The sequence below is a fragment of the Lygodium microphyllum genome, chromosome 1 (assembly GCF_053477565.2).
Source record: "Lygodium microphyllum isolate KBCC chromosome 1, Lygodium_microphyllum_v1.1.10, whole genome shotgun sequence".
Classification (NCBI taxonomy): Eukaryota; Viridiplantae; Streptophyta; class Polypodiopsida; order Schizaeales; family Lygodiaceae; genus Lygodium; species Lygodium microphyllum.
The window spans coordinates 131,318,634-131,334,976 of NC_141135.1; the positions used below are offsets into that span (position 1 = coordinate 131,318,634).

Here is a 16,343-nt window from a genome sequence, read left to right on the forward strand (position 1 = left end):
AAGCCCTTCATGATGCTTTGATTCTCAGAATTTTGTTGCAGAATGTTGTATACATTCCTAGAAGTTAGTTGCAATGGAGCAAGGTTAAGCCCTCTTATCTTCCTTTAGTTATCTAAGACTGTCAGGACTCTTCAAGTTCTTGTATCCTTTAGCATCCAACAATTATGTGTAAGTTTTAAAACTGTTGCTGTCTTTCGAACTTGGAACCAAAATACAAGTTATCTTTAGACTACAGATAATTGGACAGAAGGAAAGACTTTTTCTTGTGCAATGCATTTAATAGTCCTGCTATTCCCCCATAGATGCTGAGTCAAGGAGGTCCTCTTATTCAGATGTGATCATTAAAGATCAAAAGCAGCCTAATCCTCTTTGGCCATACTTTTTCTTGAATGCAATGTTAACATAAAGTGGTTATCTATATCTTTCTTTAACACACCTTAAATGAAATTTTCATTTTCAATGGTATTTAGACCATGAAATTCCAACTATAAAAAGGTAAAGGACACAGCAGACCTCTCTCTTAAGAGGCTCAAACTATAGCCTGCATAACAACTCATAAACATAGCAGATAGCAGTAATTCAACCAAACATGTGTCTAGTTATTGACCTGGTTGAAGACTCTCAAGATCTGTCGCCAGACATGAAGCAGCAAATTCCCCCTTTCTTCACAATTAAGCTCCACCTGGTTTTATACAAGGACTGAATTAATTAATTCCAGTACCACTTCAAATGCTGGCCATCTGAATGTAATCAGTAAAGACTGCTTTTTGAGACAGACAAGGAATATAACACATCCTAATATATTATGGATCAATAAAATTGGTTAGAATGACTCAATAGCTGGATTTATTATTGCAGGGTTGCATGCAAGCTTTTCCTTTGACTGATATTTGCAAAGAAGGTGATGTGTCATCCTTTGAAATAGCATGTGCATCTGAAGCTCAAGTATTTTAATGTGGTTTCAATACTCTGCAACATATAAAATGCTGTTGCTATAGTCAGATGCTGCAAGCTGCTGCTTTACCTACTAGCTTCAAACGAAAGCAATGAATAGATTAAAACTATAAAAAAATACAATAAATTCGTTAGTAAGGTTCGTGCATTTGATTGGAAGTTCAAATTTTCTATCGTGCTTTCAATAATTTACAACTCCGGTGTTGCCACTCATTCATTTTTTAAAGAATCCTGAGGGTTTAAGATTGATGTTTATTAGGTCATGTCCCTTGATTCCAGAAATGCACTTTTTCCACCCAGGAACTTCTTCTGCAATTTCTGAGGCTTTGTTTTCTGCAACTACTATGTTTTCCCAAAAAGGGTGAATCTTGTTTGAATCTCAAAGAAAAAAACACAAAGTAAGAAATTAAGAACATGTAATAAGCAATGTCCTTTAACTTGGATTTAACCACAGGATCTCTAAAAAGTAAAAAATCAGTCAGAGAGAATCACGTTATCTGCAAAAGCATCAAACTTTGCCTGTGGCTAATGAATCAGAACCCAAATATACGGCTAACCTGCACAAAACATTTCCAGCCCCAGATTACCTTGGAGCCACACTGCCTTGAAGCTGAGTACTCAACAGCACTAACAAAAAGTATCATATATACGGGGGAAAACCGCCAGTCTGAACAGCTATGAATTTGACAATGTGGATCATCACACTTCCTCATGGAAGGGCCATAATTGTGAAGCACACTCATTATGTTAGATGTATCATGCAAATAAAGCATTGGCTACTACTGTCTAGTAATTTAGCAGCTATTGATCAGAGAAAAGCTGTTTCAGGCTCAAAAAATATCCTCTTTTTTGTCTTACCGCATGAAAAATGTTAAATACATTAAGAAGGCAGTAGAAGGAAAACCCAAGTGTCTTCTATTAGCTTATAGCTTCTCTCTTTTCTGTACCAAAGACATATTGCTGCTCCATGACAATGAATATTTCACTGTCAATTTAGAATTTGAGCAGTAAGTTGTACCAAATGCAAGCTTTAACTTGCTCCCAAAATCTTCCACTGCCTTTTATTTAAATTCAACAAAGTAAGATAATTTCATTTTAGCTGCTAACACATGCGCATGTGATGAAGCTGCGCTATATTTGAGTAGTAGACACGAATTTTAAGTTTGAAAATAAAAAAATTCATTGTAAACAAAAATATCATTCTACCTGTCTCACTATTTCCAGAAATGCAATAGAATGCAGTAAGAAAGCTGCTTCTGTATCTTCAAAATGACCATCAAAAGCCTCACAATGATTCTTTTGTGTGGCATGCTGCAGCCACTCTCCCAGTAGCTGAACATCCTCTCGTCGCCCTGGCTGTGTCAGTCAAATGTGCAAACAAATGTTGACAATGGAGTAGAGTAAACGATCTGTTTCAAAAAAAGTGTGTTTTCTCAAAATTATATGAACCAGATAAGAACATTTCAAACTCCAAGATCCAGGTATGCGCACTCAAGAACTTAGCAGACATGCAACTGCAATTTGTGAAGTCCAATAATCAACTACAGGATTAATAGTGCAGTCAGAAACCTTTGGTGTAGTGCAACTACATCAATTAGCTCATGAAGTCTCCCATTGAAAGGTATCAAACAAAGATACTTGGAATAATGGACTGAAAGGCATGGTCAAATTTATGGCTTGTCTGCTGTACTGGCTGACCAGATACTAGAGAAATTGTGAGCTTATATGCTAGCTCATACCACAGAAAACATCAGAGCCAGGGAACCCCCATGAGATAACTACCAAATTTGTTTGCCAGACTAGAATCGCTAATAGCAACCACTAAAAAATTTGCTCCCTGATTCTCTTATCAGCTGTAATTATTTAACATGCTTACAAGTTATCGCTAACTTCTGATACCTACGTCATGACTCATAATCACGAGACCATGAAAACAAGGATGAGCATAGTAATGGTGACAATGATGAGAATGATGATGACATTCTTGATTATCAAATATGGCATTACCTAAATCAAAATTCTACTAAGCTCACAGTCAGATATTTTAAATGTTTATTGGTTAAGATTTAAAAAATCCATGATTTGTTCACCTGAATTGCAGGAAAAAGAACAGTGTACCATCTTTTATCGAAAGGACTAAATCTAGACTTATGCTCCATCTTCCCATGTGTCTCAGGCTGAAATAAGTGTTGAGCAATCATGTGACTTGGTCCATTTGAAAAGAGGGTTTTGAAAATCCACAATTCAGGAAAGAAAATGTATATAATGTATCATATATATTATTAGGAGCTAGATGTATGCAAAAACAAAAACATTTGTGCTCCAAAAAGAAAACCACCTGCACTATGCATTGTTTAATGATGTAGTCGTCAACAGGAATAAATGATGGGAGCACGTGCCTCAGTTGAGGAGAGGATGACCTTTGCCCTGAATATGTTGTAGGTGCAAATCCTTTCTGTGAAGTCATTTTGGAGGTGGTTGGCTTCAACTGTCCATATACAGAACAGAAAAGCTTGTGTGTTTCACTATCATCAACTTCATCAGACTTAGATATCCCTTTGTCGACCTTCCAATCATCTTGTAAAGTAGGGAGCTTTTTCTCCCCAGAAATAGGAGCTAATTTTGTTTGGTGTTCTGGTCCTTTCAAAATTTGACACTCTTGCTGCTTGTCAAATGCAGAGAGTTGCTGGGCTGTAGCAAACCGTACAATTAATGATTTTACTTTCTCTAACAGTGCTTGATCTTTTAGAAGAAACTCTGCTTCAGGAGGCTTTTTCATCCCTCTGGATTCTAAAGCTTTCCACTCCTCTTTCACTTCTCGAATGTACTCTGAAGCAAATTGGGGCATAGTTTCCATCTGCACGACACGTCAGAATGAAATTGAGATTTTCAAGAGTAAAGGCTTCATAGATACAGAATGAAGTTGTAACTTCAAATACAAAATGAGCTTATAACATATTACGTCAAAAACCCTTGGATACAAGTAGAACATATCTGCTATTAAGACCAGACCAAAAACTGTACATTGATATCAGCATGCCCCTAGACTCCATGAGCTAAGCAACATGGCAACTATATGTATACATTTACTCACAAAACTGTAATCAGCAAGAGTGAAGGGAATGAATGAAAGGAAGCATATGGTTATAGAAATTTACATACCTGCTTAAATGTGCCTTCTTATTTCTATCCCTTGTACCTCCAATGCCAAGGATGGAAGAAAGGGATTATTATTATCCTAGAGAACTCAAATGTGTTTTACTATCTACCTTTTTTCATATCACCCTCAGATGGTCTGCCATTATAGCCCATCAGATTGGCATTCACACAATAATCATATTTGTGATGTACTTGGCTACCCTTTACATGGCTTTGTATTTTGTATTTTACGTTGTCGTGCGGCTACGCAGACACAGTGTGAAAAACTCTAGAGTGCATCGTCATTAGGCTTTCTTATTGATCTAGATAGCCAGTACCATATTAGTCATTAATGTTAGTGTCTGTAGTTTGGATGGTTCAAAAATACTAGATTTTTGGACAAGTTTAGCCAATTTTTAATATTTTAGATATTATCTCTTGTAAAAATCCAAAAACCGTAGACAACTTCTAGAATAACATGACATGTAAAAGAAAGCAGATAGCTTTCACCATTTTGGGAGGATTTTATGTAAAAAGAAGGATTGGCAAAATCGCACAACGCGCAATCGCAATTTTCAAGCAATGAACAGCACTCCGAACTTGGAGATGGAGTGATCTGGCAGAATTCTGGTTAGGTGTCTTAGCATTTTACCCCCTTTTCGGAGCCAATGGAAGCATTAGATTGGCGGTCTAAGCAACAGAGAGGAAGCTATTGTTTTATGTACGTTTTTTGTCTACAAGAGATTTATCTTCTTAGATGCAGAAATAAATTGACAGGCTTCACTTTTGTGAGTATTCTTCTACATCTTCTATTACTTTAAGCCCCTTTTCTTCCGTCTACTCCTCTCCCTGAATCCCAAACGCTCTGAGAGTGGTGAACCCAACGTGAGAGTTGGCACAGCAGGTATGCAAAGATGGGGGATTCTGCAGGTTCAAGTGGTGGTAATGCTTTACAATAAATGATTACTTTGTTGCAACAACAACAACAGTTGTTGTTACAACAGCAAATGCAAACTCGGCAAGAAGCAAAAAGAATTGATTCCTTAGCTATAAATGCATTGCAGGCAGTGGAACAAGAATCGTAGTTTAAAGGTCAAAATATTTCGACCTTCATCTGGTGGTATGAAGAAAAGATGTTGTTTCATGGGGTACCGCAATATGCATGGAGTCGATATTTCTCCCGTTTGGCCATGCATGCATTGCATGATTGAATTAATGAGTTACATAGAAGAGATGCTGATTAGGCAGCTTTTAAGAAAACTTTAAAAGAAGAGTTTCTCTTGGAAGGTGCAGGATTGGTAACTAAAAAGACATTTACAGATTGGATTGAAAAGCCCAATAAAGGGTTGACTGCTATAGCTTTACTCCATGAATTTGAATGTCAATATGCGCAGTTGGATGCCGATGAGTAACAATCATTGGAGAGTTAGAAAATTGATTTGTTTCTGAAGGCTACAGATCTTGTTTTGCAAAACCTGACTGATCATTTAGAAGATGCCTCTTCTGAAACGGGGCTGAAATCAAATGCGGCTAATGTAACTAAAGTACTGCATATGTTGGTAAAGAGAGAGTGGATGAAATTAAAATAGGATATAGACACCATACCTGCTAGTGCTCAAAAGGGGGCTAAAATTGCAGCCAAGGCGCCTATAGCTATGGTGAAACAACCAGCTATAACTGTTAGTCCAGCTCTTAAAGGTGATGCTGTGGATGAATTAATTAAAGGCATGCATGATTTAAGGCTGAATTTGACAGAAATCTATGCAAAGGTCGAAAAGTTGGATATTAAGGTAGAAGAGAAGGCTCGAGCAACAACCCAAAGACCATACAAAGAAGGATACAAGAGGAGATGCATTTGGTGTGACAATTTACAACATGAAAAGCGAGACTGTACAGTCTACTGTAAAGCGAAAGTGAAAAGATTAGTCTTTTGGAAAGATAGCAAAATACATACAACAGAAATTAGTCTTCCAATAGAGTCAATTTTTGGAAATGGTGACATACAGAAGAGATTAGAAGATATGGATGCAAAGACAGCATTTGTTGCTATAGATGCAGCCACATATGGGTTGAGAATTGAAAGGGCTAATGAAGCTCATAAAGGAGGCATGGCTGAAGTAAAATCTCGCATTTGGATGCAAGCATTAGATTGCATGGAAAGGGGAAAAACAACAAAGTCTGAATTGGCTGATGCAAGTCAAAGTATACAAGGAAGAACAGGATGGAGTGCACCAATGGATTCATTTTCAGCCTATGCTTATTTGGCTGAGATTCATAATCAAGAAGCTCTTGTGGAAGAAAAGAAAAGAAGAGATGAGGACACTACTGGTCCTTCCTCTTCATGCCCATCTAAACGCATAACAGGAAGCAAAATGGAGTAGCAGAAAGAGGCTGAAAAAGCCATACCTAAGCATGTTATGGAGGACGCATCTCAAGAGAAGAGACAAGAAGGGAAGAAAAGGGGCAAGCAGCCCGGTTACAAGTTACAATTGGATCTTGAGACTACCACAAACCTTAAAAAGGTCTTGGAAAATCGCATACTTGGCAGTAGAGTGAAATTCACACTTGGCAAAGTTCTTGAAATCGTGAAGCGTAAATTTTATGATGCAATCATTGATATGCTGAAACAAAAAAGACAATTTGATGGTGAAGTTTTGCAAGCATTGATGCAAGTTGACAAAGACAGAGAAACAACTTCAGAGGGAATATAATGATGCATGTAATACTGATTTAGAGCAAGTTGATGTTGAAAATGGATTAAATGGGAGTGTAGACAACAAGCTTGTGGCTAAATTTGGTCTTATGGGCAATAGTAAGCATAGAGAAAAGGCTACGTATAATGGGAATGTCCATCAACAAGCACATGAAGAAGAAGATGCTCATTTTATTTCAAGCAGCCATTATTTACGAATACATTGGGATCGTGCTACAACAGAGACAATTGTTAAAGTGGGAGAAAGAGAAACACCTTGCATAACTCTCTTGGATCATGGTTCGGAAATCAATGGAGATTAGCCGATTGATGTAGATCCAGGATGGCGCATGTGGGTAGCAAACAACTCATCAAGGGATCTTTATGTGGCTTGTCCGAATGTACTTGTGACTATTGGAGATGTTAGGAATGAACATCATTTTTTTGGGCAGGATTCATTTAGTTATCCGATGATTTTGGAATAGCCCTATATTTCGGAATCAAGGCTAGAAACAAAAGCCTTGGATGATGGTTCTTCATATGCTCGGGTTTGGAGTAAAGACAATACAAATGCAGTACAATTTCTCACTATTTGTGTGCATCATTCCCGCAATCGGAGTTAGATTACGGGATAATCCTATGCCACCTAATGCACGAGAGTTTAAGGATTTTTAGACAGCACTGCTATAAGTGGAGGCTATGGCAGTGCCTCTAGGAAGATAACTATGCCTCCAAGAAAAGGAGAAACTATGTTTGTGTCTGGATTGCAGGAATGGACAGCATGCATTCTTGGCAATTTTAAGAATATTGCAGCCATGTGCAGGGCTAAAAAGAAATATGTAGGATGGGCTGAAAAAGAAATGAAGACATATGGTATTATGGCTGCAAATGAAGGTATTTCAGGGCTATTTTCAAGGCTGGTTGATGTTGATACAGTGGCTGAAATTTTTGCAATAATTAATGCTGAAAACAGGGCAAAAAAAGAGGTTATTTATATTGACACTTTAGAGATGTATAAAGTCATTCAAGAGTTTGCTGAGCATGAACATGAGAATATAAAAAAAGAAGAGGTAGAAGATGAAGACATTGACATGGCAAAGGATACTTCTTCTAACACTACAGATCCGTAAGACTTTGGTACGTGCCAGAGGATGTGCAGGTTAGGAGGGGGTGGATGTCGTGCCACTATGCGGACATAGTGTGAAAAACTCTAGAGTGCATCGTCATTAGGCTTTCTTATTGATCTAGAGAGCCAATGCCATATTAGTCATTAATGTTAGTGTCTATAGTTTGGATGGTTCAAAAATACTAGATTTTTGGACAAGCTTAGCCAATTTTTGATATTTTAGATATTCTCTCTTATAAAAATCCAAAAACTATAGACAACTTCTAGAATAAGATGACATGTAAAATAAAGCAGGTAACTTTCAGTCATTTTAAAAGGATTTTATGTAAAAAGAAGGATTGGCGAAATCACACGACGCGCGATCGCAGTTTTCAAGTAGTGAACAATACTCCGAACTGGGGGATGAAGAAGGAGTGATCTGGCAAGATTCTGGCCAGGTGTCCTAGTATTTTACCCCTCTTTCAAAGCCAATGGAAACATCAGATTGGCGGTCTGAGCAGCAGAGAGGAAGCTGTTGTTTTATGTACATTTTTTTTGTCTACAAGAGATTTATATTCTTGTAGACAACTTCTAAAATAAGATGACATGTAAAAGAAAGCAGGTAGCTTTCAGCCATTTTGGGAGGATTTATGTAAAAAGAAGGATTGGCGAAATCGTGCGACACGCGATCACAGTTTTCAAGCAGTGAATAGCACTTCGAAATGGGAGATGAAGGAGGAGTAATCTGGTAAAATTCTGGCCAAATATCCTAGTATTTTACCCCCCTTTTGAAGCCAATGGAAGCATCACATTGGTGACTTGAGCAGCAGAGAGGAAGCTATTGTTTTATGTACATTTTTTCTGTCTAAAAGAGATTTATCTTCTTAGATGCAGAAATAAATTGACAGGCTTCACCTCTGTGAGTATTCTTCTATATCTTCTATTTCTTTGAGCCCTTTCTCTTCCGTCTACTCCTTTCCTTGAATCCCCCCTTCACCTTACTGCTTCTTACCCCCGTGGTAGACTTTCAACCCCAAACGCTCCGACAACATCAAGAAGGATTTTCCATGAGGTGTTATTAATACAATTTTCTGTTATTTGAGAAAAAACAATACTGGAACAAACAGAGTTGACCATTGACATGAGGCATGCATTTTCTATGGACTATTTTCACCCTTGTTTGGTTCTTAGTGTTAGTTTTGCATATATCATGGGTATTAGGCACTCTATTTACTGTTCATGTCTTGATTTTGTTGCTTCTACTTTCATTGTGCACTCTCACATGGTATCAGGCATCTACCTTGCTAGATCCTAGTACTTTGCATTGCTTCATTTGACTGATTACAGGTCTTCAAATGCTGCATTTTGATTGGTTGGAGTGGCTGATATTGTGTTTGCATGATTTTATGACTGCTGTCTGGTGTGTTTCATCTTCCTTGCATTTTCTCAACCTACGCAACCTGTTCTGTTGCTGGGTGATATCTCTACTCAGCAAAGTGGCCTGTTCTCCCACTTGGTGGCCTGCTGTAGTGGTGTCACAGCTTTAACCACATGTCTATCCACATAAATCAAATGTCAACTCTGTGTTTATGCTGACCATGCTGACAACTTGATGGTTGGCTGATGTTTTTGTTGCCTTTGCTAATGACTGCTGTTTGGATTGATATTTTTGACTATCTATACTAACATATTGCTGAATATGCTGATGTGTAGCTGTCCTGTGTTGATGTGCTGGTTTCTTGACCGAATTTTGTATTGACAACTTCTGCTTCAACTATTATCAAGCTACATTTTACACTTGCCACACTCTAATCCCTAAGTTTTGTACTTGAGAGAGGATCTTCCATGTTTGATGCAATGCTAAAACTCAACTTTGTTCACTGTTAATCCAAGTCTCGATGGTACTTTGCATTTTAGGTTCTGTGTCATTCAATTGTGAATTTTAAATCATTGAATTCTTACTTTTGTTCAAGCTCTCAGGCCATTCATTTTCCCCATGTATCTCTCTGTATACCTTCATCATTTTCTACCGTTATTTTTGTATCTAATAGCACCCTCTTGTACTAATTAAGAGAACAAGCTCCAACATTTAATCAGTTTTCTGCAAAATGATCTCTGTTGCTGGAATATACTCTCAGGTTACAGGGAGACTGCCTTCTTGAACTAGAAGTGGCTACAATGACAGCACTTCTAGCTCAAAGGAGGGGTGACAAGGAGAAGTAGAAGTCCTACTTCTGCCGTAAGAAGGGGCATCTCCGAAAGGACTGCAAGAAGCTAGTGGCTTTGTGGAAGGAGGCTAAGGGCAAGGCTAAGGGCAAGGGTGACTAGGGCTCCATCCTCATACAACTCTAACTCTGATTCTGATTGGGTAGCCAAGGCTATTGTGGACACAAAACCTATCTTCTAGCCCCAATGATGCTATCACTCCTCGCAAGCAAAGAGGGACTGTGAGAGGGTGGTGATAGTGGGGCATTGAACATTCTAGCCTCATCATATCTTTGGTGCAGTGGTTCCCTAAGTATCACTTTCTACATGCATTGATTTATCTACTGGTTTGTAAACCCTGAAGTTAGTGTGCCTTTAGGCCCATGATGAGAGATAGGAAACTGAGCTAGCTTTGCTCCTATTGGTTCTCACATGGGGACCCCTTTGGCAAGATGGTTGAAGGTGGGGAATCCATGGTCCTAATGTTGCTTCTAAAGGGTTGTTCATGACAAGCAAAGAGAAATCGGCTATTTCTATTGCCTATGATCCAGGTTCGAGTATGATCGACATCAACATCAATATCTTCTCAGTAGCCCCTTATGTAAAGAGACACTTGAGCACAAAAGATAACTCTTTTACTGTATGGCAAAACACTGATAGATCAATAGAACTCAAACCTGAAAGGAATGAGAAGAATGAAAGAGTGAATACAAAACCTCAAACCCCCATGTCTCAGAATGGACCAGGGAAAAGAAACTGATAGCATGTCATACTCTGAATGTATCCCGAAATGCATCATTTGCAGCCTCCAACAAAGTGATCAGCTGCTGAAAATGCCTGAGAACAGCAACGCAGGCTGCATTATCCCAAAAACACGGGGCTGAAATCACAGCTGAGCTCCCCGAGTGCCTATGGATTGAGAGTCTTGACACTTTGGTGCCCATCCTCAACTAGTGACTCACAATGGCAATCCCTCACAAGGTCCCCTCAAGGCTTTCTATGGTACCCAACCTACCATTCTCACCTTAGATTCTTTACAAGTCATGCATACATGCATACTCCTAATGACAAGATAGGAAAGTTCAGGCCCCATGCAAAGCTCTTGGTTTTTGTAGACTACTCTTTTGGAGCTAAAGCTTACCAATTGTTTGATCCTAAAACAAATTGCATCATTATAAAAGGAAATGGTGTCTTTAACAAGATGAATATTGTGTAACCAACTGCAATGGCCTCTAAGCCTATTCCTCAGTCTACATTACTTGAGATAGTGTCTTTTGAGCCTAGTCTACTACCTACTCTTGATCAGCTTGCCTTTTTACCGATCGTGTGGGTGACATCATTCCATCTCTTGGTAGCATTGGATGCCCATCACAGTCCATCTATCCATCATATGGATGTCAAAGTACCTTAATGGTTATTTGAAGGAAGAGATCTCTGTGGCGCAACTTCTTGGATTTCCTCTTCCCGACCATTTGGGTTAAAGCAAGCAACGAGTTCCTAGTTTCATAGAATGGATGAGTTCCTTAGATCTCATAGTTACCATTCTACTCCTTGTAACCCAAACTTCTATGTAAAACACACTTCAAAGGGGATCATCTATATCTTACCTTATGTTGATGATCTTTTGATTACGGGCTCAAATTTTGTCACCATAGAAGATATAAAGGCCAAACTCTGCTCGATGTTTGAAATGATTGACCTCAGTCAACTATCTTATTTTTTGGGGATGGAGATTGTTCCACATGGGGACGGAATCTTTGTGTCTCAATAAAAATATGCCCTTTAGTTAGTGGATTAATATTACACAATTAGATAGGACCCATAGCCACTCCTCTTTATCTTATTGTGAAGCTTTCTAAGGATCCTCTAGGGTTGGTAGCGACTCCTCTTTATAGTGTACTTATTCTTATGGCTTACATTTTGGTAAAGGTTTGCTTTTCTAGGTGTACACCAACTCTAATTGGGTGGGAGATCTTGACACCCAATGTTCCCATGGTGACTTTTCTCCCTAGGTATGGATCCCATTGTTTGTTCAAGCCATACGCAAGAGACGGTGGCCACCTCCACTATTAAGGCTAAGTATTAGGCTCTCTAGGATGGTACTACAGAGACCATTTATCTTAGGAGCTTATTGGCAAAACTACAATTTCCGTGTAGCACACTGACTATGATCTTTCGTTACAATATTAATGTGCACTACCATTTTACCAAAGGAGTTAGGTACTATTCACCTAGAGTTTGTGCCTTCATCAAATAATTATATAGCTATCTTGACCAAGCACCGGAACCTTCAATGCCTACTTCCACGGATGGGAGTGGGTACTCTCTTCCCTTTGATATCAACATGATGGAGAGAGGGAGTACCCATAGCTTTCCGTTCCATTATCCAATAGTGAAAGGGAGCGACTTCATCTCTTGGTACTCACAAGATTCTAATCACTATTCTTTTAGTTATATTTGCACTTTGTATCATCATCCATTTGCATCTATTGTAAAAGGGGGTGCTTGGGCAAGTCAACAATTTTCCTGTGAGGGCCCAAGTGGCACTATTGCTACATAGCATTCTATTTGAGCATGGCACTTTGCATTACCCCTTACATCACATCATGCATTGACATTGTGTTTTGGTGAATGGAGTGCTTTGGAAGAGGGAAAAACCTATCTTTTGGTAGATGCTCATCCAAGGATGAAAATCTCCATGCATTTGTGGATACTTTCCCCTTTTCCTTCATCAAAGTGTGGTTCACTTGGGATCCATCATATTTGCGGCAGCTCATATAGTAGTCTCCATGGCAAGTCCTCTATGGCAGCATCAAGCATATACTTCTATATCTTTCCTCATCACCGACACCCTAGATGGGTGGTTGGGATAGTCTTTCTGTTTTGTGATGTTGGATCTCACCATCCATTCTTTTCCCCCATGGATATAGATACTTTTTTTAAAGAAGTAAGAAAAAACATAAACAAAATCAAAAATAAAATAAAATATAGTTCAAAGTGGTGTAAAGAAAAATACCCTTGCACAGAAACATAAACAGAAACCGTACGACAAAGCACAGACTGATAAAAAGAACACAATTAGGGTTAGGGTTAGAGTAACTAAGAGACAATGAACACAGTGAATAAATGAAATGATATGACTACTAATAATATGATGCTCATGCAGCAAACACACTATGCAATGAATGAATACTAAACCTCGAACCCCTGTATCTCTAGGATCAGAGCAGGGTTAATGAGCTGGAGAGTGTGTCATACTCCGAACGGATCCTAAATCGCAGCAAGGCAGCCTTCAGATGTCAAACACCAACAAACACAACAGTGAGAAGATGGATCTGATGCAGACAACAGTGAGGAGAGAAAAAGACTAAAAACGGAGCCTGCAGGAGAGAGAAAGACTAAAAACGCAGGTAGGACAGCTTACAGGAGAGAGAAATACTAAAAACGACTGCATGCAAGTGAGAGAAAGACTACAGCGACTGTAGCAGGAGAGAGAACTGTCAGGGCGGCAGCTGGAGTCTGCAAACGCAGCAGTTTGCTAGCGTGGCAGGCTGTACGATAGCAGTGCAAATGAATAGCAGTCAGTCGCCAGGCAGAAACAGCAGCAATCAGCGTGTGGAGGGCTGGAAACAGGCGCCAAATTGTAGGGAACAGTGATGGACAGCAAGGGCTGAGATGTCCTCCATGACCGGGGTGTGGGCAACAAGCTGGTAACACTTGAAACCTACAAAAACGAGATTGTGAAAGAGTGGAGGGCTGGCTGCCAATTTATAGAAAATTAGGGTTCTAGATCCTCTCCCACTTAACTTTCTCCATCCACTCCTTGTTTTAGGGTTTTGGCTAAAATAAGCCTAAAATAAGCATGTTTTGGGGCTGTTCAAGTGGCTAAGTGCATTTCTTAGCACAATAAGTGGTTCCATTGCCTTTGCAGGTCCTAAAAGGACACTCTCTCTAGGGTGGCCCTTTGGGCTCGAAAGGTAAGAGAACCATGGACTCTGTATTTTTGGTAGGTTCTTGGGCAACCATCGTGCAGCCTTGGACCGATGCTATACTTGTAATCCCTCTTGGGTTTCAATTGTGGGATTCAAAGAGGGGGTTAAGCTAAAAAAGATCGATTACCGATTAAACAAAATGAAATACCAATAAGACCTTAATTGGCTCTTTAAAACAACCCTAAAACTCAAAAATCACCAAAGTTTTGTGTCCTATAAGCAAACACCCAAACTTTGGAAGGATCCACATTTATAAATAGAAAGCTGCCCCGATCACTTGCTCCTATCCTTGTTTTGTAAGGATTCCTAGTAGTCAAGTTATGAAACCTGTAAAATTTAGAGCCCTCCAACGTTGGCTATGAGAGAAACTATGTTATCAAAAAGAGGCTATTTTCTTGTACATCAACACGAGCAATCACTAAACTATTCTTAGTATCAAGTACCAATGGAAAAACTGATGGATAAGGCTACTCACCCAATGAACAAACTAATGGATGCATCAAAGATTGTGGGAAACATGGTAGACATCATTCAACAAAGTGAGATAAGGGCCTTTGATGCAACCAATGCCCTGAATCTTGGCTAACGAGTTGTTCCCACATCAAACATTCTTGAGTGCAAGGGCTCGGGAGATGATAATGTCATTGAGATGAGCCATGTGATATGTAGCTCCACTGTCCACAATCCAAGTAGCTAAATGGCCACGAGGTTGTGTTGAGTGGGCATTTGTAATTGCCTCATCAATGTACAACTCGCGAATGTGGACCAAGCTCTCAATCCATCTGATGCCTTTATAGAAAAGATATGGACTTGAGAACCAAAGTCCACTGGCAAACCAATCAAACATGCCCTCTAGAGTTGAGAATAGTGGATGTTGTGATGGTTGACCCATGGCAATGTGACTTTGAGATCTCCACTATCCCTAAATTTATTGGTTGCCACCACCCTACCTCTACTACAAAGGGTTAACCTACTATTATGGGGTGGGGGTCTAAGTTGGGGGGGGGGGGGTTTCTTTGTACCTTTAGTTTTTTAGTAACACTTGTCATTAGAATAGCCAACTTTTCAATAGTGTGTGCAGTATCTATTTTTCTTGGACATTCTACCATCCCAGTTTAAGATGTGACTAGGTGTTTCCTTGTGACTCATAAGGTTTCTAAGATTGATTTTGACCATTCTTTCCCTTCCCTCTCTTCCCCTTCTAAGAAGCAGAGACAAGAACCCCCTCTATAGGTAAGAGAGAGACAATTTTATGAAATTATTCAAATAGTTTAGCTTAGCTCATTAGCTAGCACTCAAATTTATAAGATGTAGACATAGTAGGCTATGAGATCACTTGTTGAATAAAATTGAAATATTTTAAGGGTAGCTTATTCAAGAACAATGTGACTTGGTTATCAAGGGACTTGGAAAGCCCATAGCAGCAAACTCAGCTAGTAAACACAATATTTCACTAGCTTGACATTAAGATCATTCCAATTTGTAAATTTGAACTCCTAGAGCCCATGGTTGAGATTGATGTGATGGGTTCTACCCTAAGATGCATAGCACTCAATCAAGTGTTCCCAATATCCAAATGCAAGGTCAAAGTGCTGTAATTGAGAGTCGAATTTTGAAGAAGGTCCTACATTAACTCAGCTATGGCAGAAGCATTCCATACTTTCCAATAGTGGATAATCTTTGAAGGAGCACAACTAGGATTCCATCTCTTGGTAGCATTGGCCACACTAATAATCAATCTGTCCATCAAATGGATGCCAAAAGTACCTTCCTTGTAGAGGAGGAGATTTATCTAAAGTAGCTTCCTATATTCTCTCTTCCCAACCATCAAGCCAAGGTTTTTTGTTTGTAGAAAGCCCTTTATGGGCTGAAGCAAGCACTGGGTTCTTAGTTTCATAGAATGATGAGTTCCTTAAATTTCATGGTTACCATTCTACCCCTTATAACTTGAACTTATATGTAAAACACACTTTAGAAGGGGTCAACTATACCTTACTATATGTTGATGATCCTTTGATCACACACTTAGATTCTACCACCATAGCAAATATAAAGGCCAAACTCTACTTGACATTTGAAATGGCAAACCTTGTTCTGCTGTCTTATTTTTTGGGCATGGAGGTTGACCAATAGAGGGATGAGATCTTTGTATCTCATCAAAAATGTCCTTTAGTTGGTGGATAAGTACTACACCAATTAGACAGGGGCCTATAGCCACTCCTCTTTATCCTACTATGAAGCATTCTAAGGATCCTCA

General features: G+C 39.1%; 1 protein-coding gene across 4 annotated transcripts in view; it reads right to left on the reverse strand.

The window, feature by feature from the left end:
• The window catches only part of LOC148041691 (uncharacterized), a 231,643-nt gene that overhangs the window by 189,222 nt on the left and 26,078 nt on the right, over window positions 1-16,343 (reverse strand). For 2 of the 4 annotated variants that reach the window (XM_087681314.1, XM_087681305.1), the window contains 4 exons: window positions 3,293-3,811; window positions 3,045-3,131; window positions 2,161-2,310; window positions 608-682 (listed from right to left, as the gene is read on the reverse strand). In XM_087681314.1, coding sequence (XP_087537440.1) covers window positions 608-682; window positions 2,161-2,310; window positions 3,045-3,131; window positions 3,293-3,811 — 831 coding nt within the window. Of the gene's footprint in view, window positions 1-607; window positions 683-2,160; window positions 2,311-3,044; window positions 3,132-3,292; window positions 3,812-16,343 lie in introns of those variants that run through there. The other 2 variants (XM_087681334.1, XM_087681323.1) reach the window with 2 other exon arrangements.